Source organism: Thermobia domestica, chromosome 12 (assembly GCF_964235325.1).
Source record: "Thermobia domestica chromosome 12, izTheDome1.hap1.1, whole genome shotgun sequence".
Taxonomy (NCBI): Eukaryota; Metazoa; Arthropoda; class Insecta; order Zygentoma; family Lepismatidae; genus Thermobia; species Thermobia domestica.
In genome coordinates this window covers 214,739,714-214,766,197 of record NC_137465.1, presented here as the reverse complement: position 1 = coordinate 214,766,197, position 26,484 = coordinate 214,739,714, and the positions used below count along the sequence as shown (strand labels likewise).

General features: G+C 36.4%; 1 protein-coding gene across 2 annotated transcripts in view; it reads left to right on the top strand.

The window, feature by feature from the left end:
- The window catches only part of cpx (synaptic transmission protein complexin), a 346,937-nt gene that overhangs the window by 192,110 nt on the left and 128,343 nt on the right, over window positions 1–26,484 (top strand). For both annotated transcript variants that reach the window (XM_081734725.1, XM_081734726.1), the window contains one exon: window positions 5,706–5,866. In XM_081734725.1, coding sequence (XP_081590851.1) covers window positions 5,706–5,866 — 161 coding nt within the window. The remainder of the gene's footprint in view (window positions 1–5,705; window positions 5,867–26,484) is intronic.

Below are 26,484 nucleotides of genomic sequence, written 5' to 3'. Positions count from 1 at the left end.
ATGCGTTTAAATATCAAAGTTCTCAAACTGGGAATTGAACCTAAGATCCCGTGTAACACTAGGCCAGCGGAAAGGGTATTGAGAGCTCAAGTCTAATGCTTGTGGTTTGAGCAACTTCATTTTAACACACCAGAAAATTAGAAGCACAGTTTTTTCTTTCATTTTAAGTGCATTTTACGAAAGCAAATGGATTTATTTATCATTCTTGCAAATAGTACGTGCGTTATTTTTATTGTTATGTGCCACTGTTAAGATATACTGTACCAGCTATTATTATTATTATTATTATTATTATTATTATTATTATTAGTAGTAGTAGTAGTAGTAGTAGTAGTAGTAGTAGTAGTAGGAGTAGTAGGAGTAGGAGTAGGAGTAGTAGCAAAGAGTGACATATATTTTAGCGCTTTAAGAATTCGATTTCCTCAATTTTATCAAAAAAACACCCATAAGAATATATATTAAGCATTTCCTTTTGTTTACCTTAAAAGAATCTTTCCATTGATGTATGTCTTACTTTTGGACAATATTTTAGTTAACCAGGGGGACACGGTGGCTCAGTAGTTGAGCACTTACATCTGGTTCGTGATGTCCCTGATTCGATTCCCGGTCAAGTAAATCTGTGGTGTACAACATTGTGAACATAGGTTTCTCGGGCTACTCTCCTTTCCTCCCATTTTCTCATTCCATCAATACTTCCATCATCCTTCACTTGCCTTGATCATCGTCTTCCTTAACCTAACGGGAATAACCGAGAGAAGTTAAACTGAAAGAATTCATTTCATTGTAGTTAAGCATGAAGTTTAAGAATTAATAATAGCTTTAGCCTTTATCTCATTTCCCACAGTATATACTGTCATCTTGCTACTACTACATCACAGTAAATAACTTGATACAAGTATACTTTAGTATCAGCGTCATCTTAATAGGTGGCGTGGAAACCTTGATTAATGTATACTTCAGTGTCAGCTTCATCTTAGTAAGTGGCGTGAAAAGATTGAGTAATGTATACTTCAGTATCAGCATCATTTTGATAGGGGGCGTGAAAAGCTTGAGTAATGTATACTTCAGTATCAGCTTCATCTTAATAAGTGAAGTGAAAATCTTAATTAATATATACTTCAGTATCAGCTTCATCTTAATAGATGGTGCGAAAAACTTGATTAATGTATACTTCAGTATCAGCTTCATCTTAATAGGTAGCTTGAAAAGCTTGATTCAAGTATACTTCAGTATCAGCTTCATCTTAATAGGTGGCGTGAAAAGCTTGACTAATGTATACTTCAGTATCAGCTTCATCTTAATAGGTGGCTTGAAACTCTTGAGTAATGTATACTTCAGTATCAGTTTCATCTTAATAGGTAGCTTGAAAAGCTTGATTCAAGTATACTTCAGTATCAGCTTCATCTTAATAGGTGGCGTGAAAAGCTTGACTAATGTATACTTCAGTATCAGCTTCATCTTAATAGGTGAATTGAAAAACTTGATTCAAGTATACTTCAGTATCAGCTTCATCTTAATAGGTGGCGTGAAAAGCTTAAGTAATGTATACTTCAGTATCAGCTTCATCTTAATAGGTGGAGTGAAAATCTTAATTCATATATACTTCAGTATCCGCTTCATCTTAATAGGTGACGTGAAAATCTTGAGTAATGTATACTTCAGTATCAGCTTCATTTTAATAGGTGGCTTGAAACGCTTGATTCATGTATACTTCAGTATCAGCTTCATTTTAATAGGTGGCTTGAAACTCTTGATTCAAGTATACTTCAGTATCAGCTTCCTCTTAATAGGTGGAGTGGAAATCTTAATTTATATATACTTCAGTATCAGCTCCATCTTAATAGATGGCGTGAAAAGTTTGATTAAGAGACTATATACTTCAGTATCCGCTTCATCTTAATAGGTGGCGTGAAAATCTTGATTCAAGTATACGACAGTATCAGCTTCATCTTAATAGGTGGAGTGAAAATCTTAACTAATATATACTTCAATATCAGCTTGATTTTAGTAGGTGTTATGATTAACGTTGCAGTATGAATGTACACGTAAATTGGTTTTTATCGATTATCTCGGATAATGCATGTAAAGTACGCATGAGGAACATACCCTATGTAATTAAGTTGAACTGAATTATATAGGCTATATTGATTGGTGGCATATGTGTTTCATCTTCTGTGAAATACACCCTCCATTCCAAAAGGAACCGAACTTTTGAAAACAAATAGTACCACTAGTGCCATCTGTTGTAATATTTTACCGGTAGATGGCGTAGTCCCTCATTGACAACTGGTACAAATGTCATGACATTTGGATGCACGGCAACAAAGTTATTGCGTTTCAACTGTCAGTGTGTTGTGTACATCGGTCGGAAAATGAGTTTCAAACAACGAGCTGCAATTGAGTTTTGTGTTAAACTGAGTAAAACTTTTAGTGAAACGCACCAAATGCTACAAAATGCATATGGTGATGAGTGTCTATCCCGCACGCAAGTTTACGAGTGGTTCAGGCGATTCAAATCGGGTTGAGAGACGCTGGATGATGACGAAAGATCAGGCCGTCCCAGAACCGGATTATCGGAAGAAAACATCGAAAAAGTGCGTGAATTCATCAAACATAACAAAAAATCGTCGGTGAAAGTTATTGAAATGGAATTAGGCATTCCTCAAACAACCGCATACCGCATTTTGAGCGAAGTTTTGGGCCTTAAGAAGGTTAATTCGCGGTTTGTACCACATAAACTCACCGAAGACCAAAAAGTTGATCGAATTGCTCATTGCAAAGACATCGTTAAAAGTGCTCGGCAGGATCGAAACTTCTTGAAATCGATTGTAACTGATGACGAGACGTGGTGTTTTGAATATGAGCCCGAAACAAAGCGGCAAAGTGCTGAATGGAGAGCGCCGGATGAAGGAACACCCAAAAAAAGTCGCTTGGTGAAGTTAAAAGTTAAGGTGATGCTAATTTGTTTTTACGATTCAAAAGGAATTATCCACAAAGAATTTGTTCAGCCCGGCCAGACAGTCACTGGAGAGTTTTACTTGGGCGTCATGAAGCGTTTGCTGGCAAGAATTCGTCGTATTCGGCCCGAATATCGCGAAATCGGCAGTTGAACTCTTTTGGACGATAATGCACCATCACATCGTTCGCGACTTGTAACTGAATTTTTGGTCAAAAATCATATTATTCGGTTACATCATCCGCCCTATTCACCAGATCTCGCTCCGTGCGATTTCTATCTGTTCCCGAAACTGCATTTGGCGATGAAAGGAAAGTGGCACGCATCGATTGATGCTATTGAGAAGGCGACGACCGCCGTCCTAAAGACCATTCCAAAAAAAGACATGGAGAAGTCGTTTGACAACTTGTTGGAGCGTGCAAATATGTATATCGATGCAGAAGGGGAATACATTGATTAATAAAAATGATTTGTTCCAAAATGTACATTGCTTTTTTGTTTTCTTAAAACGTTCGGTTTCTTTTGGAATGGAGGGTGTATTTGTCTTTGCCTGCTATCAATGCTGCTTAAATTAATGCTTATAAGTGAAGGAACCAAAAATAAAAAACTACAGGAACTCTACTACACAAAATATCTTTGCATAGTATAATAAAATTTGAAGGTAAAATAATGTCAAGTTGTAGCACATTGTTCCATTTTACAGATTCCCAACAAACTGTTGTAATTATTTATTTATTATTGCTCTATTCATTGTAATCTTTGGCTAAAGCTACTTAAATTAGTACACAATCTGCATTTAGAACGTTGTTGTCTCCTTTTAGAACAGAGTCATTGAGCGCTTGAGCCATCTGACGACACAGCGCTCATTGCAATCTCATCTCGAGTAATTAGTGGCGAAAACGCTTTTCCAGCTGAGGGATTTAACTGTTTTTATTCCCCAGACGAAACAAACAACTTATTTTGCAAGTTCTTTTTTTTTTCAGTTCAAATGATAAAGACTTTTGTTATTTCTCACAAGAGAATTTATGTAGAAATTATCTATATATTTATAAATGTTCAGAGTTTTACATATATACTCCAAGCAAGCAGGGGCGGATCCAGAACGGACTTCTGGGGGCCGGCGGGTGGTAATACTGCTACTTAGAGGTAGTTTTGAGAGCTCCAAACTCTGGAATAGGTTTTATTTATATATAAAATAAAAGAAAAGTGTCCTCTTTTGGGGAGGGGCGATTGCCCCCCTGAATCCGCCATTGCAAGCAAGATTTTTACAGAATATAGTAAAAATGGAGCCAAATCCTCCTTTATATACCTCTTATACAAGAGGGAAATATTACGAGAAATTGAGGGAGAGATGAAAAGGGACTTTTGCGTTCACATGGGATATTTCTTTTTTCCTTTTTTTGATGTGTATAGTCGTTTTTTCACATTTCAGTTATTTTCGTGTTCTTTTATGGTAGAAGAAGTGGTCATATTCAACAATTTCCTCACTTTTTGTTGGTATGACTACAACGTTACTCATGCATTTCGTACGAGCTTGGAAGCTGTAGAATTTTTTACACCGTTTTTCTTCTCGAATTGCTCTCTCCTGTGACATGCTGAGTGAATGTTTACATTCCTCTATATTATAAAAGAAGTCTTAGCTTAAGTTTCACATTCCTCTTTATTATAAGAGAATTCTTAACTGTACTTTCACATTTCTCTTTATTATGAAAGAAGTCTTAACTGAAGTTTTACATACCTTCCTATTATAGAAGAAGTATTAATTGAAGTTTCACAGTCCTCTCTATTATAAAAGCTATCCTCACTGAAGTTTCATATACCTCTTCATCATAAAAGAAGTCTTAACTGAAGTTTCACATTCCTTTCTCTTATAAAAGAAGTCTTAATTGAAGTTTCATATATCTCTTCAGCATAAAAGAAGCCTTAACTAAAGTTTCACATGCCTGTCTATTATGAAAGAAGTTCTGACAGAAGTTTCATATTCCTCTTTATTATAAAAGAAGTCTTACCTGAAATTTCACATTTATCTCTATTGTGAAAGAAGCCTTAACTAAAGTCTCACATTCCTGTCTATTATGAAAGAAGTCCTGACAGAAGTTTTATATTCCTCTTTATTATAAAAGAAGTCTTACTGAAGTTTCATATTCCTCTTCAATATAAGAAATGTCAACTAAAGTTTCACATACCTCTCTATTATAAAAGAAGCCTTAACGGCAGTTTCACATTCCTCTCTATTGTAAAAGAAGTATTTTTACATTCTTCTCTATTATAAAAGAAGTCTTAACTGAAGTTCCACATTCCTCTCTGTTATAAACCCACAGCTATTCCATAATCCTGCTATTTCATAATCCTCTCTGTAAAAATGTAAAAATATAATTACACTTAATTATTATCTTATACCATGCGGCAACCGAATTGACGTTTGATGTGAACTAATAAACTCAAGACGAATGTTTATACATGTTCGTCTTACCAAGGACATATATGAAGTATGTCGGTGAATTGCTATTTATACCTCAAAGCTTGGCAATATCGAGGAAGGCGAATTAGGGGAAGTAAAAGCAACATTCAAGACCAAACGTCAATTCGGATGCCGCACACAAACGTGTCTTCTTCTTGATGTTCCAAGATTTTGAACCTTTGAATGAAAAGACTGCTTGTACCGTATTTATGTAGAATTTTATAGAAAAACACTGAAATTTGTAGCACTGTATAAACAGTTAGTTTTATAGTTCAATTTGTGTTTCAGGTGCGGTGGGAGGCGATGATGATGGTGATGATAAGGATAAGGAAGAGGAGGCGGAGAGAGAGCGACAAGAGGCTATCCGGGAGGCCGAGGAGAGGAGGAAGGAGAAACACAGGAAGATGGAAGAAGAACGAGAGAAGATGCGACAGGAGATCAGGGAAAAAGTAAGTAAATTTTTTGCGTTTTCTTTATTTACTTATGCATGTGGATCGTGCTGCGACGGATCAGAGAAAAAGTTACTTTTTCCATTTTATTCATTCACTTGTCTACGCGAATGCTGTTGCAACAGATCATCAGGGAAAAGTAAATAACTTAGTTTCGTTTCTTACATTTATTTATTTACTTGTGTAGATCGTGTTGCAACAGGAGATAAGGAAAAAGTAACTTATTTTTGTCTTGTTCATTTACTTATTTTTGCAAATGGTATTGCGACAAAAAGTCAGGGAAAAGTAAGTAACTTACTTTCCTTCTATTCATTTACTTACTTAGTGAAACGTGTTGCGACAGGAGGTCAAGGAAAAAGTAGCTTCTTTTCATTTTCTCTATTCACTTGATTATGCGAATGTTGCTGGAACAGGAGATCAGAGAGAAAAGTAACATTTTTTGTTTTGTTCATTCACTTGAATATGCAAAAGATGCTGGGACAGAAGATCATAGGAAAAGTAACTTCTTTTGTTTTGTTCATTCAGTTGATTATGCAAAAGATGCTGGGACAGAAGATCAGAGGAAAAGTAACTTCTTTTGTTTTGTTCATTCACTTGAGTGTTCGAATGTTGCTGGAACAGGGATCAGAGGAAAAGTAACTTCTTTTGTTTTGCTCATTCAGTTGATTATGCAAAAGATGCTGGGACAGAAGATCAGAGGAAAAGTAACTTCTTTTGTTTTGCTCATTCAGTTGATTATGCAAAAAATGCTGCGACAGAAGATCAGAGGAAAAGTAACTTCTTTTGTTTTGCTCATTCACTTGAATATGCAAAAGATGCTGGGACAGAAGATCAGAGGAAAAGTAACTTCTTTTGTTTTGCTCATTCAGTTGATTATGCAAAAGATGCTGGGACAGAAGATCAGAGGAAAAGTAACTTCTTTTGTTTTGTTCATTCACTTGAATATGCAAAAGATGCTGGGACAGAAGATCAGAGGAAAAGTAACTTCTTTTGTTTTGTTCATTCACTTGAATATGCAAAAGATGCTGGGACAGAAGATCAGAGGAAAAGTAACTTCTTTTGTTTTGTTCATTCACTTGAATATGCAAAAGATGCTGGGACAGAAGATCAGAGGAAAAGTAACTTCTTTTGTTTTGTTCATTCACTTGAATATGCAAAAGATGCTGGGACAGAAGATCAGAGGAAAAGTAACTTCTTTTGTTTTGTTCATTCAGTTGATTATGCAAAAGATGCTGGGACAGAAGATCAGAGCAAAGTAACTTCTTTCGCTTTGTTTATTCACTTGATTGTTCGAATGTTGCTGGAACAGGGATCAGAAGAAAAGTTTTTTTTTGTTCATTCACTTGATTATGCGAATGTTGTTGCGACAGCAGATCGGAGGAAAATAACTTTTTTGCTTTGTTCATTCTTTTGTATATATCTAAGTAGTAATGCTGTTGCGATAGATGAGATAAGAGAATGTAACTTATTTCCGTTTCATTCATTTACTTATATATATATGGATTGTTTTGCGACAGGGAATCAGGAAAATGTAACTTTTTCGTTATGTTTTTACGAATACCATTGCGACAGATCACAAGGAAGGCAACGTATTTTTGATTAATTTGTTTACTTGTTTAGGCGAATAGTATACCAACAGATCAGGAAAGAGAAAGTAACTTCTTTACATGTCATCCAGTATTGGTTAGGCTGATCATGTCGTAACAGGACATTAGGGAAAAAGCAACTTGTTTTCGTTTTATTCATTTACTTGTTTAAGTGAATGGTATTGCTACAAAAGATTAGGGAAAAGTAAGTAACTTCTTGCCACTTCATTCATGTACTTATGTATGCGAATCATGCTGCAACAGAAAATCAAAGAAAAAGTAACTTCTTTTCGTCTTGTTGATACGAACCCTATTGGAACAAACCAGGAAAAAAAAAAACTTTTTTTCGATAACCTTTAAACTACGGAGGTAAATTCTTTAATTTAGTTGCTTGTTTAGTCAAATAACATTATGACAGATCAGTGGAAAATAGTAACTTGTTTTCGTTTCGTTAACTTACTTGTTTTAGTGAATGGTATTGCCACAAAAGATTAGGGAAAAGTAAGTAACTTCTTGCCACTTCATTCATTTACTTATGTATGCGAATCATGCTGCGACAGAAAATCAAGGAAAAAGCAACTTCTTTTCGTTCTGTTCATTCACTTGATTATGCGAATGCTGCTGGGACAGGAGATCAGAGGAAAAGTAACTTTTTTTCGGTCATTTCTTTGTATATGCTAATGTTGTTACAATAGATCTGAGGAAAGTAAGTAACTTATATTCGTGTCATTCATTTTCTTATTTATGCGGGTTGATTTTGCAACATGTCATCAGGAAAGAGTAATTTCTTTTTGTTTTGTTCATACGAATTGCAACAGACTAGGGAAAAGGCAACATCCTTTCGATTAATTCGTGACAGGAGAGCAGAAGAAAAGCAAGTAATTTCGTTTCGTTTCGTTCATTCACTTGTTTATGCCAGCAGTGATCGAAATGACACATCGTCGCTGCGCCTCGAAGAACCGTTATGTGTGAAAACCACAACTTTTCAGGAGAAGCAAAAAATATTCCAAATTCTTAAAATTTTGTCAAATATACACGCAAACACTTGAAAAATACAATAAAATTAGTACTGCGTATATTATGCACACTGGATATTGTTGTAGTTTGTTTCAACAATATTATATTACTATCTCTGTGTTTACTTAGAACATCTTGCGCCCTTAAATGCACATAGAGAATTTGTATACATTAATCAATATGGGCTTGATGAGAATCTGCTGCCTTTAATTTCAATCTATAATTTTTCATTGCTGTGGGGATGCAATTGATATTCACTTACCACATTATAAGGGACGCTGCCTGAGAGCTTTCAGGTTTATTTGTACGACATAACTCATTTTCGACTAAAATGTCACTTAGCGGTTCTTCGAGGCGCAGCGACGACATCATGCATTTTTAGATAGAATGCATTATGAATGTGATTTTTAAGCTTGAAAGAACGCGATCATTGAAGAAGTTATTATTATTATTATTATTATTATTATTATTATTATTATTATTATTATTATTATTATTATTATTATTTCGTAAATTCCTATACAGTGCAAGGCTCTAAAGCAAAACGTTCTATGAATTGTAAAGGGCACAGTGAACATTTTTTGTTTGTTACTAAGACATCTTTTCGATGTTCGACTTTTGTTTCTCCAGTTTCATCCTTTATCTAATGTTTCTTTTATTAACAAATTCAATATCAAAACCTAAGTAGTATTGTATATCTTCACATGAATCCGTCTGGTCCTAATTAATCTTAAGATAGTGGTAGACGTTGACCTGCTTAATATTTATGCCTGAAATACTTTTCATGTGGAGTAGTTCAGGAGCGGATCCAGGACCGACTTCTGGGGGGGGGTTGTCTTACTGCTACGTTTAAAGGCTCCAAACTTTGGATGGGTTTTATTTATATATATAAAATAAGGAAGTTTCCTCATCTGGGGGGGGGGCAATCACCTCGATTGCCCCCCCCCGGATCCGCCCCTGAAGTAGTTCGGCTTCCAGGTTAGTTTGCTGTCGAAGTTGGGCTCAATTCATCCGATTCTTATTAAACTAGGCGTAACGGTGGACCCTCACCTTGCAAACCAAGATCTATAACCACTAGTGATATTTCTTTGATATTAAGGTATTGTCTTCAGTTCTAGCGTCCCCAGTATTTATGCATTATTTCTTTAAAGAAAAAATAATATTCAGATTTTGAAACATTCAGATGATTTAATATTAATCTTTTATTCAAAAAAAAATTATATTAATTAACTGAATGATTTATATTTACAATCTCGTTTGTTAATAGTTAGGCTATTGTAGATGAGCAAAAAATTAAATGAGATGACATCTTTCAGTTTAACGTCCCACGCTTATGCTCTTGAAACTAAGAAAGACGGATGATTAAGGCAAGTGAACGATGATGGGAAAATTGGTGGAATGAGATTGTGGGAGGAAACGGGAGTATCCTGAGAAAAATCAAGGTCACGATGTTGTGCACTATAAACTTACTGGGTAGGTGATTGAACCAGAGAACTGACGCACCAGAGATTAGAGCTTTACCACTGATCCATCATGCTCCCCCTCACCATTGTAGGACGATACCTACTGCTTAAGGCAGTTCGTGTCTTTCGATGTTTCCCGCCAGGTCCGTAGCCATCACAAAAATTTAGGGAGGGACCGGTAGAAGTTAGGGGGGCCGACCCAATCATATTATATGTCATCACCATATTATAGTTCATTTGCAAGCCTACCGTGAAATTTTATGGGGGCCAGCCAAAGTTTAGGGGGGCCGGCCTCCTTGCCCCCACGTGGATACGGGCCTGTTTCTCGCATCGAATTTAGGCCCTCGTATACGAAAAGTACCCGCTCTAGCCACTAGACCAGCAATGAGTGCTTAAATGATTAGTGTTATGACTTTTTATTTTGTCGCATAATTTCTAATTTCTGCATAGAAAAAGAATATGCAAAAGCCATTAATGGCATTAGAAAAAGAAACTAAATGTTAGCGTGAATCATATGCCGGAAACTCATTACGTTTGACCCCGCAATGACTTGTGTCGCATAGAATTTGTGTTTATGATACAACAAAGAGATTAACACGCGACATAGTTCTCAAGCAAACGTTAAGAAAAAAAAATCGACAACAATTGCACGGAATGAAAGTAAATTTACCGTCAGATGACATTATCGACTTTGTCCATGCTCCCAAGCACATGAAGAGATTTTGATGTCGAGATTAAGAAAGTGCCTGAGCACGTCTCCTCTTATGAAAACAACTAACGATATTAATCACGCATTGAACGTTGCAGAAAGTAATCAGCGATCATGCACTGTTCAAAATTTGATTTTTATCTACTATACAGGGTGTTTTAAAATAACACCGACAATGTTTCAGAGGTGATCCCTGACATCAAGATAAGACAAAAAGTATAGTTCAACCTGGATGCACAAATGCTTCATTTCGGAGTTATAGTCAGCCGTAAACATGAAAAAATGAACGTTAATGGTCCATAACTCCAAAACTATGACACCTACCGTAGTTGGACCGAGACTTCATTTAGAGACTGATATGTGCATATTGAATTTAGAGACTCCTAGAAAGCTTTGGACCCCTTCAGAAATTAATTCCTGCATACAAGCATGTCTGAAGATCTAATTGACAGATGACCAAGTTTGGTCAGAATGTAAAGAGGGTCAAAGACTGGGAATCGAGTTTGATGGTGTGGATGTTATTCAAATGAGAAGTGATAGAATCCAACCGTTATTTTTTCTATTAATACTGATAATTAACTCCTTGCGTTCTCTGTGTCATTTTCGTATGTGCTTGCTGTAATACCAGGTTTTCATTTACTGTTCAAAGACCGTTTAGACCATTATATAGGGCATGGTTGTTGCGCATCCGCGAGGAAAGCATTCACATTACTGATAAAACTATTTGCATTGTGGAACATTTGGACTGAAAAAGGAAACTTTTCATGTTCTGAGTGGGTTTTTTGCTGCTTCAGGATGGCAACACTGACCGCAGATCAAAGATAAAGTTTATTTTTTCGATCTCAAAATACGATCTTGAGTTTCCTAATTGTTTATCGTCAAAACAAACGCATGTATGTCGTAAATGAATGCTCCTTTAGGCCCGCTACCTACTGAGACAAAACGTTTTTTTTCTTTTCTGTCAGTAAGGTGCTGTCACCTAAGGAGAAATAGTAGAACTAACTCGTGCTTTGTATCCACTAAAAAAATTCATCATCTCCCGGATTTATAAGACCCTTGATGAAGGATACGTTTACATGACATCTCCGTGGATATCACTGATCTTTTGCAACGGTCTATTTTATGTCATCCATCTGGATGTCACTGATACATGAGGGTTTAAGAGAAAATTGGTTAATACTACTTTTAAATACAGGGTTTTCATAAAGTCTGGACGGATTTAATTTGCTTATAATTTTCACAAAAATGCTCATAATGAAATCAAATAAAGTGCAAACGGTAGCGGAAGAATTAAATTTTTAGTTGCCAACACTGTTAGATAAGCAGCAACTCTGAACACGTTGAGAGAGGGAGAGGGAGGGCAAGAGCTAAAATCACCAATTCTGGTGTGTCGAAAGTTCACCAAAGAGTTCAAAAAGCCAGCACCGACTGAGAGTGCAATCCGAAAGTGGCATGCTAAGTTCTTGGAGACAGGAAGCGTCCTGGACCGTCCTCGAAGTGGGAGGCCTCCAACATCGCCTGCAACAGTGAGCAGGGTAAGGGAAAGCATCATCAACAGCCCACAGAAGTCGATTCCTACGCGAATGTGTGGACGTAAATGGCGCCCAGTTGGAGGTGTGGCGGTGAATGAACTGAGCTGGTGCAGATTACAGGTAAAAATTTAATCCTTCCGCTATCGTTTGCTCTTTATTTGATTTCAATATGAGCATTTTTATGTAAATTATAAGCGAATTAAATCCGTCCAGACTTTATGAAAACCCTGTATAAGTATATTGATGTAGTATAACTGCTTCAGGAAGGGATAAGAGTAACCTTTAACTGTGCTGGCAAAAAAAATTCACGTTTGTTTGCTGGTGGGGCCTCTGAAAACCCGACATTAAAATTACACTATAAATCTTGTAGCAATAGTGTTACATTGCGCGCAATAGTTGCAGATATGGTTACACATAATCAGGACAAACGTACAAATGATGTTCCTTGTAAATACTTTCCTTTGAATTACATTAGACAACATATGTATTTGCCTACAACGAGAAACTGTACCTTGCTGAAGAAAGGCCATGAAGTATTTAAAACACCCCACCAGCACAGTTAATGGGTAAGATTGCTAGTCGGTAAAAGTGTCTCCCACTTGAAAAAAAAGTTTGAGAAACACTGCGTTATTTAATTTCATGTTCGATTTAGTACATTTTTGTTTGAAGAACCATGTAAGGGAAAATTCAAGTGTAGCCCTTGTTGGCTGTACATGGAAAATATCCTGAATAAAAGAGGCGTCTATTTCTGCAAATCACTAAGCATTCAGGAAACAATCAAATATTTAGTAGGTCGACGCAACTTCCTGTCCTTTCCTTTATTCTCTTTGCAATTTGCATGTTCCATAAAATGGCGGCAGTCTCTCCACTTTCGTAAATTGAGCCGCCCAGTCCTCTCTTTCATTTCATTGTTCTAAAAGTAAAGCACGCACTCACACACGCACGCACAGTTTTTTTCGATAAATGCGTTGAAATACACGTGGACTACAGTATTGGCTCTGCCATAAAATCCGTTCTTGTTCTTCTTTGTGATAAAAGATTCTGAAAAAAAAACGCTAACGGATCGAGGTTTCTGGTCACATGGTGTCAGCACTATCGCATAAATTTTGCACAAGGCGTAATGGCGAAGCTATTGTTAATTCAAAGTGAGGAATATATACTGTTAGATAGAACGTGGCAGAAACGTAGAACTTCCATTATGCGTGGTTCTAATGATCATCCAGCGGCATCTTGACATTCAATTGACATCCATTACTGATCAAAGTGTCAGTTTATGTCTGACTTTGAGATAAGCGTAACGGAGTGGGGATGGGAATTGAAAAGAGATTATAGAGATTTTTTTTTTTACGAATTCTCGCAGATTGAATAGGTTAAATGTGCTTTTATGACTTCAAAGCTAGAAATACAGATAGAAATATTATGATATTTGTTTAACACACTTTCTAATAGTACGGGGATGATCCAGAAAGTAATAACTCCAAGGTGATACCTTTATTTGTGTTTAACAGATAGCACTGATAAGGGTATCAGTAGAAAGCTTGAAAGTAATAACTCCAAGGTGATACTTTTATTTGTGTTTAACAGATAGCACCGATAAGGGTATCAGTAGAAAGCTTGAAAGTAATAACTCCAAGGTGATAACTTTATTTGTGTTTAACAGATAGCACCGATAAGGGTATCAGTAGAAAGCTTGAAAGTAATAACTCCAAGGTGATACTTTTATTTGTGTTTAACAGATAGCACCGATAAGGGTATCAGTAGAAAGCTTCAAAGTAATAACTCCAAGGTGATAACTTTATTTGTGTTTAACAGATAGCACCGATAAGGGTATCAGTAGAAAGCTTGAAAGTAATAACTCCAAGGTGATAACTTTATTTGTGTGTAACAGATAGCACCGATAAGGGTATCAGTAGAAAGCTTGAAAGTAATAACTCCAAGGTGATACCTTTATTTGTGTTTAACAGATAGCACCGATAAGAGTATCAGTAGAAAGCTTGAAAGTAATAACTCCAAGGTGATACCTTTATTTGTGTTTAACAGATAGCACCGATAAGGGTATCAATAGAAAGCTTGAAAGTAATAACTCCAAAGTGATACCTTTATTTGCGTTTAACAGATAGCACCGATACGTGTATCAGTAGAAAGCTTGATAACTCCAAAGTGATACCTTTATTTGTGTTTAACAGATAGCACCGATAAGGGTATCAGTAGAAAGCTTGAAAGTAATAACTCCAAGGTGATACCTTTATTTGTGTTTAACAGATAGCACCGATAAGGGTATCAGTAGAAAGCTTGAAAGTAATAACTCCAAGGTGATACCTTTATTTGTGTTTAACAGATAGCACCGATAAGGGTATCAGTAGAAAGCTTGAAAGTAATAACTCCAAGGTGATACCTTTATTTGTGTTCGACAGATAGCACCGATAAGGGTATCAATAGAAAGCTTGAAAGTAATAACTCCAAGGTGATACCTTTATTTGTGTTTAACAGATAGCACCGATAAGGGTATCAATAGAAAGCTTGAAAGTAATAACTCCAAAGTGATACCTTTATTTGTGTTTAACAGATAGCACCGATAAGGGTATCAGTAGAAAGCTTGAAAGTAATAGCTCCAAGGTGATACCTTTATTTGAGTTTAACAGATAGCACCGATAAGAATATCAGTAGAAAGCTTGAAAGTAATAACTCCAACGTGATACCTTTATTTGTGTTTAACAGATAGCAGTGATAAGTGTATCAGTAGAAAGCTTGAAAATAATAACTCCAAGGTGATACCTTTATTTGTGTGTAACAGATAGCACCGATAAGGGTATCAGTAGAAAGCTTGAAAGTAATAACTCCAAGGTGATACCTTTATTTGTGTGTAACAGATAGCAGCGATAAGGGTATCAGTAGAAAGCTTGAAAGTAATAACTCCAAGGTGATACCTTTATTTGTGTTTAACAGATAGCACCGATAAGGGTATCAGTAGAAAGCTTGAAAGTAATAACTCCAAGGTGATACTTTTATTTGTGTTTAACAGATAGCACCGATAAGGGTATCAGTAGAAAGCTTGAAAGTAATAACTCCAAGGTGATACTTTTATTTGTGTTTAACAGATAGCACCGATAAGGATATCAGTAGAAAGCTTGAAAGTAATAACTCCAAGGTGATACTTTTATTTGTGTTTAACAGATAGCACCGATAAGGGTATCAGTAGAAAGCTTGAAAGTAATAACTCCAAGGTGATAACTTTATTTGTGTTTAACAGATAGCACCGATAAGGGTATCAGTAGAAAGCTTGAAAGTAATAACTCCAAGGTGATAACTTTATTTGTGTGTAACAGATAGCACCGATAAGGGTATCAGTAGAAAGCTTGAAAGTAATAACTCCAAGGTGATACCTTTATTTGTGTTTAACAGATAGCACCGATAAGAGTATCAGTAGAAAGCTTGAAAGTAATAACTCCAAGGTGATACCTTTATTTGTGTTTAACAGATAGCACCGATAAGGGTATCAATAGAAAGCTTGAAAGTAATAACTCCAAAGTGATACCTTTATTTGCGTTTAACAGATAGCACCGATACGTGTATCAGTAGAAAGCTTGATAACTCCAAAGTGATACCTTTATTTGTGTTTAACAGATAGCACCGATAAGGGTATCAGTAGAAAGCTTGAAAGTAATAACTCCAAGGTGATACCTTTATTTGTGTTTAACAGATAGCACCGATAAGGGTATCAGTAGAAAGCTTGAAAGTAATAACTCCAAGGTGATACCTTTATTTGTGTTTAACAGATAGCACCGATAAGGGTATCAGTAGAAAGCTTGAAAGTAATAACTCCAAGGTGATACCTTTATTTGTGTTCGACAGATAGCACCGATAAGGGTATCAATAGAAAGCTTGAAAGTAATAACTCCAAGGTGATACCTTTATTTGTGTTTAACAGATAGCACCGATAAGGGTATCAATAGAAAGCTTGAAAGTAATAACTCCAAAGTGATACCTTTATTTGTGTTTAACAGATAGCACCGATAAGGGTATCAGTAGAAAGCTTGAAAGTAATAGCTCCAAGGTGATACCTTTATTTGAGTTTAACAGATAGCACCGATAAGAATATCAGTAGAAAGCTTGAAAGTAATAACTCCAACGTGATACCTTTATTTGTGTTTAACAGATAGCAGTGATAAGTGTATCAGTAGAAAGCTTGAAAATAATAACTCCAAGGTGATACCTTTATTTGTGTGTAACAGATAGCACCGATAAGGGTATCAGTAGAAAGCTTGAAAGTAATAACTCCAAGGTGATACCTTTATTTGTGTGTAACAGATAGCAGCGATAAGGGTATCAGTAGAAAGCTTGAAAGTAATAACTCCAAGGTGATACCTTTATTTGTGTTTAACAGATAGCACCGATAAGGGTATCAGTAGAAAGCTTGAAAGTAATAACTCCAAGGTGATACTTTTATTTGTGTTTAACAGATAGCACCGATAAGGGTATCAGTAGAAAGCTTGAAAGTAATAACTCCAAGGTGATACTTTTATTTGTGTTTAACAGATAGCACCGATAAGGATATCAGTAGAAAGCTTGAAAGTAATAACTCCAAGGTGATAACTTTATTTGTGTTTAACAGATAGCACCGATAAGGGTATCAGTAGAAAGCTTGAAAGTAATAACTCCAAGGTGATAACTTTATTTGTGTTTAACAGATAGCACCGATAAGGGTATCAGTAGAAAGCTTGCAATGTCAGCTACAAATAGTAGCATCATTTTTCAACATATGTCTACTCCCTATTACTGACAACACACTTGTGTCAACGCGAAACAAAGTTCTTCATGCCGTCGGTGAAGAATTGTGGTGGCTGCTGTCGACATAATTGGCGAATTGCTGCTTCCACATCCGCGTCACAACTGTAGCGTTGGCCCTTAAGGTGATCTTGGGTAATCCTTAGTCTTAGACTATTTGAGTAAGCGTTACCCCCTGTAGCGAACGCGGCCAAAGTGGCTATTCAGTAATTTTACTGTTACCAAATGTGTAAATCATACTGTAAGCCAGTCAGGGTTTCCAGGTCTTTTTGCCAGGTCCAGGTGTGTAATAGCAGAGTTCCAGTACCTCGCACAAACCATCTTCCAAGCAGCTGTTTCTTGCTACAATCCCTTTGCCAGGCAACGCGTCTTTCCTTTTTTCCCTTCCTTTTGAAATCTTTTAAACAGCAGGCGGTCTATTGTTCCGACCCGCACCAAATACGCTCGAGCTGACGTTTTCTCAGCGATTTTTATTGCTTTCGCATTTATGATTAGCCATCTACATTTAAATACATGGTCAGCGTATTCCAAGAGTACCCATAAGCAATAAATACGCTTTGCGATCGACTCAAATACCCGGGTACTTAAGGAGAAGTTTGGGGAAGAGCCAAACATCGCAGGCGCAAGATCCGGACTACAGGTAGGATGAGGCAGATTGTCAACAATACTTCGCCAGGGACGACTTGAAATGTTTTGGCGAAGGAGAGGACGTGTGGCGGTACTCTATCGACTGACGCTTCGTTTCCGGGTCGTAATGGTGTATCCACCACTCGTCGTTGGCAAAGAATGTTTCTGGGCGCAAAACCTTTCCGGAGTCAGAAATTCAACGACGGCCTGCTGTTTTACCGGACGTCACCACTGAATGTAATGTGTTATTCCATTAGCCTGGAACGAGAAGAGATAAGAAGGTAAAACAAGTGACAATCTGTAGCTTAAAAATCATTGCATTCATGTTAAACAATTCAGAATGTTTGCAATATTATTGGTCAAGTAGTGGGCTTGAAGGCATTACTTCCTGAATCACCCTCATACGTCAAATCATTAGCGTCATTTGAGATTTTCCTAGGTGGGGCGGGGGCTGAGGCAAGATTGTTCATGGGCATATGTTTTTCATAAGTTTTTTTTTTGTTAGTGTATTAGTATATTTATTAAAGATATGTGTTCCTCCAACCCAAGGCAATTATATCCTGCCCTTCACAAATGACACCGAATGCATCACATACTAAATTGAGCTGAGACAGTTTATTTCCTACGCACAACCAATATCCAAATTGCTATTACAAAACATGAAGTACGCTAGAGGTATATGTTGCATGTACTTATCAATAACATGAACTGTTCTTGATATTCCGATTTACTCGAATTCTACTACGATATTATGAGTTTTATGAGAGAAAAGTGTCCCAAGATGTTTATAGAAAACAAGTTGATAACTCGTCATTTATTATCAATAAAATCATATAGTGTTGTATCTGCTAGAACTGATTGTTTATAGAAAACACATAATTTACTATCAGATTGTATGTATTGTCTTTTTTGCTTTCTCCTACATCTTCTTAACAGTGACGTACCACACTCTTAAGATTAGGTATAATATAGAGATGGCGTGCGTAAATTGCTTTCAGTTTAACCGTAAAGATAAAACTTTACAAGAACTGAGATCATGAAACTAGAGTGGCAAGTTCATCCAATTTACCTCTACTTTTCTTATGCACGCTGACGACGCAATCCGACAACAAATTGTTTAGAGCACCCTTTGTGCGATATTATCGTACACACGTGTTCTCGATAGTAGCCATCCCGTGAACAAATGGAAGATAAGAACTATCAAACAATTTGATATACCAACACTGATACCAATTCCATCAATACAGAATTGTCTGTGTCGAAGAGCCTGATTCTTAAGACTACGTACTTAACTATAAACGGTTATATTGCTCTTTCGGAAGAGATTGTTCTCATTTTGTAAAGGTTTCAGTTGGGTAGTATCACGTATGATATATAGACCCAGAAGCCTTGATTCTGAAGTTATATTTGTTCATATACGAGGGTATTATCAAAAACATTTGTCCTTTTACTGGTAATAGACCATTCATGGCATATAGTGTCATCTACATTGAAATGATGTACCAATTTCAACTGTATAGCTGCGTCGATTTCTTGGAGGCATTCATTTGAATCAGTGGAGTCATGAGGCTGTGCTTTAAGCTCTTATTTTGCATGACAATGCTCCATCCCACACGGTTGTTGTTATTACCAAGGCTGTAGTGAGATATTGTGGCTTCGATGGGATACAGCAGCCACCCTACAGCCCAGATTTAACACTACAGACTTGACGACAACAACAGCCGTGTGGACTGGACCATTATCATGCAGCAGACTAGCTTCACTCAGAGCGACTGATTCAAAGTACTTCCTCCAACGAACGGACGCAGCTTAACAGTTGAAACTGGTACATTATTTCCATTATAGATGGCGCTATGTGTCATGAACAGCTTATTACCAGTGGCAGTTTGCAGATTTCCTTATAGACATCCAGTTGGAAGTGAGCTTTATCTGTAAACCATGTATTATTCCGTTGTAATGTTAACATTTAATGCCTGTTTCAGTGAAGATTCTTTTCACGTTCAGTTCTTTTTCGTCCATCCTGTACTTTCTATGTGCAATCTGAAGTTTAAACGTGATGAAACCCCATTATTCAAGGCACTTTATCGACCTATAATTAAAACATAAGTTTGCGTGGATATTAAGAATAAAACCATACTTTAATCTTATCGAATGTGTGTAGTAATTATGGCCATTATACTGTACGTCTGTAGTTTAACATGTTTGCAAAATATTTTGTACGTGTTCAAACGTCCAAGCTAATTACATAGTTTCCAGATTATACCAGCGTTATAGACGGATTAAAATCCTTCTGTTTGCCATTTCGCGATAGAGAGGGGGCGGGAATGGGTTGTGTCGGGGACAAAAATTGTTATAGCTAATCGTATGATCTCTGTTTCTGCAGTATGAGATTGAGGCGACCAAACGGACGTTTCTGCCATATGCAGATCGAAGGACAACAGAGAAAATGGGAGGAGCAGGGGTTGTTTTATTGCTGACGAATATCTACGCATATACTAGCTTTTTATCTCTACGATCGCGCCGTTTTCCATAACGAACTTATTGTAATGTTTTGTTATTATTAACACAACAATGTGTGTGTGTGTACTGTATGCATTTCTTTCTTTGTATCGTTTGGCAACAAAAAAAGATCATGGTTCTGTTTTATGCATATAATTAACTTGTTTTGTTTTAATTCTTCGTCGGTTATTATAAAAAAATCTTAAATTTTCAAACAAGATTTTTTTTTTCATTTTAAATGTTTATGAGAGATGTAATCCAATTTCATTTGAGTCGTGTGGTCTGCTTGCTTCAGTTAACGGTGCTTCTGTTATGACGTAATTTCTGTCAAAATAACCAACCATGAACTGGATTCGTGAATGTCTCAATTAACACCGTAACTGATAACAAAATATTTGGTGTGTTCTTTTATATAATGAGTCCAAAGTTCAAGTAGCTTTAGTTACAACATGTAAGCATAATTAATAGTGTACATAATAGTAATAGTATTGCAACATAATGTGAGGAGTGATCGGAAAATAAGGTTACAATGCGTGCAGTGAAACGTACAGCCAACAGATAGTACATCAATTAGGTTATGCTTCGATATAGTTTCTATATTGGTTGAAGCACTTGTCGCATCGTGGGATGAGTTTAATGTTTCCCTCCTGGTAAAAATCCTGCTCTTGCGTTTTCAGCCACATTGTTACAAAATATTTCCCCTCCTCGTCTCAAGTGAACCGATGGCCTCCTAGGTCCTCCTTCAAGTGCGGGAATAGATGGAAGTCGTTTTGAGCGAGGTCCGATCTGTAGGGAGGATTATCGATGTCTCAGTGAAACTGCTTCAACAGCCTTGTGGGCGGGAACTGCGCGTCTTGTCTCTACCAGCCACAAATTTTCGACATCATTCTGCGACATGTTGACGAGACATTACAGTCTCTCCTTAGACCTCTACCACCTGCTGGTGAATGTCAGCCGCGGTTACATGTTTCGTAGACAGAAATCGAATAACTCAACGGAGTTCTTCGCGAGATCAGTTTCCAAACGAATCGTCATTTGTGTGTACCTACAACTAATGCCGTAGGTGGCGGGTGACTGAAACCCTGCAGAGTTGCAAACTCCATGTATTATAATTAACATGCAGTCCACATTTTTCTATAACAGACGATACTCTACAAATATTGGCCTTATAGGCTTAGTTTCTGATCCTCCCTCGTAAAAAGGAAATATAATTATGTTTTTCCACTTTTCTTCCCATTATAAAGACTTGTTGGTTAAAGAAGATTGATGATTAATTAAAGTAAATCATCATAAAATAATTGTTGATATAAGAAGATGAGAACAAACGGAAGAACCTCGAGAAAACCCACAAACAGAATGTTGCCTACCACAAACTTACACGGTCTGGGATCGAAACAGGGACCACTCGTACACGGGTAAACGATCTACCACTTAGCCACCGTAATGTACAGATAAAAGATTATCAGCTTTCACATTTGACAACAGACTATAGAAGGCATAAAAGTGGAGATAAAATTTCTAGTAAAAAGTTACCTCCGCACTTTCTAGGAAAGAAAGTTACCTCCACCGTTTCTCGGAGATTCCACTCTATCTAATAAGGAAAGTTATCCCAACCTTTCTAGAAAATATCACACTTTCTAGAAAAGAAAATTACCCTCACTTTTTCTTGCGATGCCATTCTATTAGAAAAGAAAGTTACTTCCACACTTTCTATAAGGTTCCACACTTTCTACGTAGGAAAGGAAGTTACCTCTACTTTTTCTCGAAAATTTCATCCTATCTAGAAAAGAGCGTTACTTACACTTTTTGTGGGAGGTTCTACACATTGTAGAAAAGAAAGTTACCTCCACCCTTTTTTCGGAGGTTCCAGTCTATCTAAGAAAGGAAGTTACCACCACACTTTCTAGGAAGTTCCATATTTTCTAGACTTCTACGCGTTCTGGAGGCAATGCAATGAGCAGAACATCACACGCAATTCGTCTTGACTCTCCAGGTTTTTATTCCACAGAAAATAAACCCTTGAAACATATTGAAATAAAAGTAAAACGAGAGAAAATTCCTCTGCCACCACGCAAGAATCCGGGACGCGTACTGAAAGATAGATGTCTTATTGACTTAGTTGTTTTATTATTATTATTTTCAATTCGTCACAATTGATTTCGTGGTCTTCCCATTAATTGTATTCAATATTGTACTTAATCCGCTCGAGTAAAAATACGAACACAGAGACTTTGAGGATAGTTAAAAGCACCCATACTCTTCACTGGAAATCGAACCCACGACTATGTAACTGTAGGTCATTGCATAATAATAGTAATAATAAATAAAGTTGAACTAAGCAAAGAAATAAAAGAGTAAGCAGAATAATTTTATTAATACTGTAACAGTATGGTGGGAGCACAGTGGTTCAGTAGGAAAATGCTTAAAGGGCTCTGGTACGCGGAGTCTCTGGTTACTTGACGACCGAGCTGGGAAAAGGTCATACCTAGACTTGGCTCGTGTATGTGGTTCTTTGTTTCTCGGTAACTACTGGCTGGATCTAAACCAAATTTGGTGAGCAAGTTGTCTATCATGCTATATTTCCAGGTTTCCAGACGGTCATTGGTAAGGCTCAGCCACAGGTTTGCACGCTCGGAACTTTTGAGATCGAGTCACTGTCTATCCCTATCACATTATTATTATTATTATTATTATTATTATTATTATTATTATTATTATTATTATTATTATTATTATTATTATTATTATTATTATTAGCCCCTATTATTATTTCGTCATCATTGTATTTGGGAAAGAAGTAGCCGTAAACAAAGTTTTCTTTTAGTGTTTTGATACCTACACATCACACTGAAAAAATCTGTTACCTGACAGCGGTATATTGTACTAATATACGGAATTCTTATGTTTATTACGAAAATCTGTACGGAGCATACGTTATCCATATGCTACGTACGTACTGCCAATTTTCCGTTTAAAGGTTACATCATGACGCTGCAAGAGGTCTGATATCTAACAGTCTTCCGTATATTACATACGTATACGTATGTTTCATACGTCAGTTGTATGTTATATACGTCCATTTGTATGTGAGATCCCGACTGTCTATATACAGTTCTTTCTTTCGTACGAAAAACTAGGTTTATACGGAACACTTTACGGAAAGTACGTATAAAATATATGTTTTCGGTTATACGTTGCTGTAGGATGTTACGTTAGGGTGCTACGTTAAGTCTAAAAACTACAAAATTTACGCATATAACCTACGTTTTTACGTACGCCACATATATTTTTCTCGTTGTAGGCACATTTTTCTTCTATTCAAAAAATATCTCTTCTCTATGTATTCCTCTTCCTTCTTTTTATCCTTCTCTTTTCTCTCTGTCAGTCTCTTGTTTTTAAGAAATTTTGTTTACTTCTTTTTCCAGTTTTCACAAAATACATACAGTATTTCTTTCTGAAAAATGTTTAATCTAAACTATCTTAAAATTCCCTTGACCACAATCCAAATACTGTAGTTGTTTGCTGATAACTTGACTTATAAATTCAAAACAACCTATACAAAAAAAAAAAAAAAAAAAAAAAAAAAAGTAGGAACAACTTAACGGCTCTGCACATGGTATACGTGAAGTTTGTAAATTTTGCATTTGCTAGATCGTACTTTTAGATTAATGGTTTTATGCCTTCGTGATCAAAATGATAAATATCAACCATCATAGAAGGGTTTTACTTGCTTAATGGTAAGAATTTTGTTTACAGATTATTTATTCTCAGTTGCATTTCTACAAGGAAGCAAAATATTTTAACTAATAGGAAAGAAATGAAGATTAAAATAAACCGAAACTCAAATCTTATCTACAGTCTAGTTTTACGTGGACTATTTTTATATGTTTTGATGTTAATGCTCCTTTTTCATCACGGAGACCCGTTTGAGGCGTGGGTCTTTACTAGTGTTCGCCAAACTTATAAATCTTCTGAGCTACTGTACTGTTTCTAAATCTTACTCTAAGCTACCGACCAAAAGAACTACCAACTATTTTTTGAAAAATACCTTACATTTGTTTGTTGCCTATAAGCTTACATTTCTAGTGAATATGAAATGAAACTATCCAAGTTAGCAAATGTCTAATATACGCACGAAAACCATAGCAAATGTCTAATATATGCACAAAAAACATAGCAAATGTCTAATATACACACAAAAACATAGCAAATGTCTAATATACACACAAAAAACATAGCAAATGTCTAATATATACACGAAAAACATAACAAATGTCTAATATACACACGAAAAACATAGCAAATGTCTAATATATACACGAAAAACATAGCAAATGTCTAATATACACACGAAAAACATAGCAAATGTCTAATATACACACGAAAAACATAGCAAATGTCTAATATACACACGAAAAACATAGCAAATGTCTAATATACACACGAAAAGCATAGCGTGCACAACCTCACGCGTATACAATCAACTGTAAGATGAAGCTGACAACGGCAATTGCGCGGGAGAAACAAGTAATTGATGTCGTCAGCGCCCCTTGTGATTAGCGTCAGCTCAGGGGAGGAATGAAGGTTAGCCAACCGAAGCGTTAACGTGATCTACCGAAAATATCCCCGCGAGCTACTAGTAGCCCGCGATCAACGATTTGGCGATTACTACTCTATTGTGTGACACAAGGAATTCGAAAAATAAGCACAGAAAATCATTTCAGATTTGTGGTAAAGAATTTAGAACCATTACAATCTTTACAGTGTGCATCAGTTAATGTGCCCTGCCTGTTAACTATCACCGTGCATCTAAATTTCTACTGAAAAAGACTGCGTTGAAGCACAGTTTGATCAAGTTTGTTCCATTCTAATTCTAAGACTTCGCAAAGACACTCAAGTATGTGCGGTTGTCGACGTCCTAAAGACTGTTTTGTCAGTGGAAACCATCAAAATTCTATGGAAAATGCATCAGTAGGTATGACTCAAATTTGTTTAAGAAGGATTGTTTTTTCTTTTCGCCTATATTCTCGTTTCAAGTGCCATTTCATTCCATTTATGTCATCGTTTCGTTATCTTCCCCATATAATTGAACGCTGTGTCCTGGCGAGATTTATCGATACCATAACAATGTAAACAGGGTGCAGTATAGTGGCTCCAAAATATTTGTCTGGTAATAAGTTGCATTAAAATTAGCCTTTTTGTCGACTCTCCGTAGCGTAAGTTCACCATTATAGCAATAATAGCTAACAACCATAAAAAAGCATGAAAAACTTCCCACATAATCATGTACCAAGTTAGAACTACCTCTGGGAATAAGAACTAAGAAAAAAACATGTGTGGTGTACATAAAACTTAAGCTACATGTGTAAATCCTGTAATTTTGGACTTAACGTAGAGCAAATGTATAACTGAAAAAGTATATTTTATACGTAGCTACTTTACGTGTAAGGTTCCGAGTAAGCGTACTTTCCCTACGAATGAAAGAACTATATATATGTGGGAAGGATCTCACATAGAGATAGACGTTTGTAACATATAGCTGACGTGTGTAACATACGTATGTAATATACAGAAGACTATTAGATATCAGGCAACGTCATGTTGTTGCATCTAAGCGGGAAAAGTATGTAGCACATGTATATGGCATATGGTCGTATGGTAGTATGGTCGTATGCTCCGTACTGATTTCCGTAGTGAACATAAGGATTCCATATATGTGTACAATATACTGCTGTCTGGATATCGGATTTTTCTCAGTGAGGGCACTATAAGATGGCCACTTTATTTATTTTTTGTCACAGTCTGACGGATACACCTATGCCTTCTCCAAAGTCACTCTTTACTTGCACCTGTCCCCTACAACATGGCGTTTGAACAGTTTTCAACTATTGGTCTTCGCGTCCACAATATGCGAGGGACGGAGCATACGACCTCCCATTCTCCCATCAGGAATCGAATGCGAGCCTCCTGCACCAAAGGCACCAACGCTTACCACTGACAACATGAAAGAGGATATTTGTACATTTCTGGAAAGCTTTTTATTTAAAAGGTTTTTGAGTTCTATTGATTAATAATTCAGAGTTTACTCCTTCATAGATATAGATTAAACATTACGTATGAGTAATTTAAAGGTTAAAGTTGACAATAACGTTGATTTTTCTTCAGCAAAAAAGAAATCACTTGTCTTTAATAACTAAATCAGCACATTGCTTCCAACGTAGGACATTTTAATGGGGTAACACCATGTTCTTTACTACATTATTTTCTATATAATATCCGTTATAGCAACTGGACAAAATGGATCTCTAACGCATCAATGTAATACCAAATTTCTTTATATTTTATTACGCTGTACATGAAACATATTACGTCGTTTATAGTTGTTGAAGGCTATCTTTCA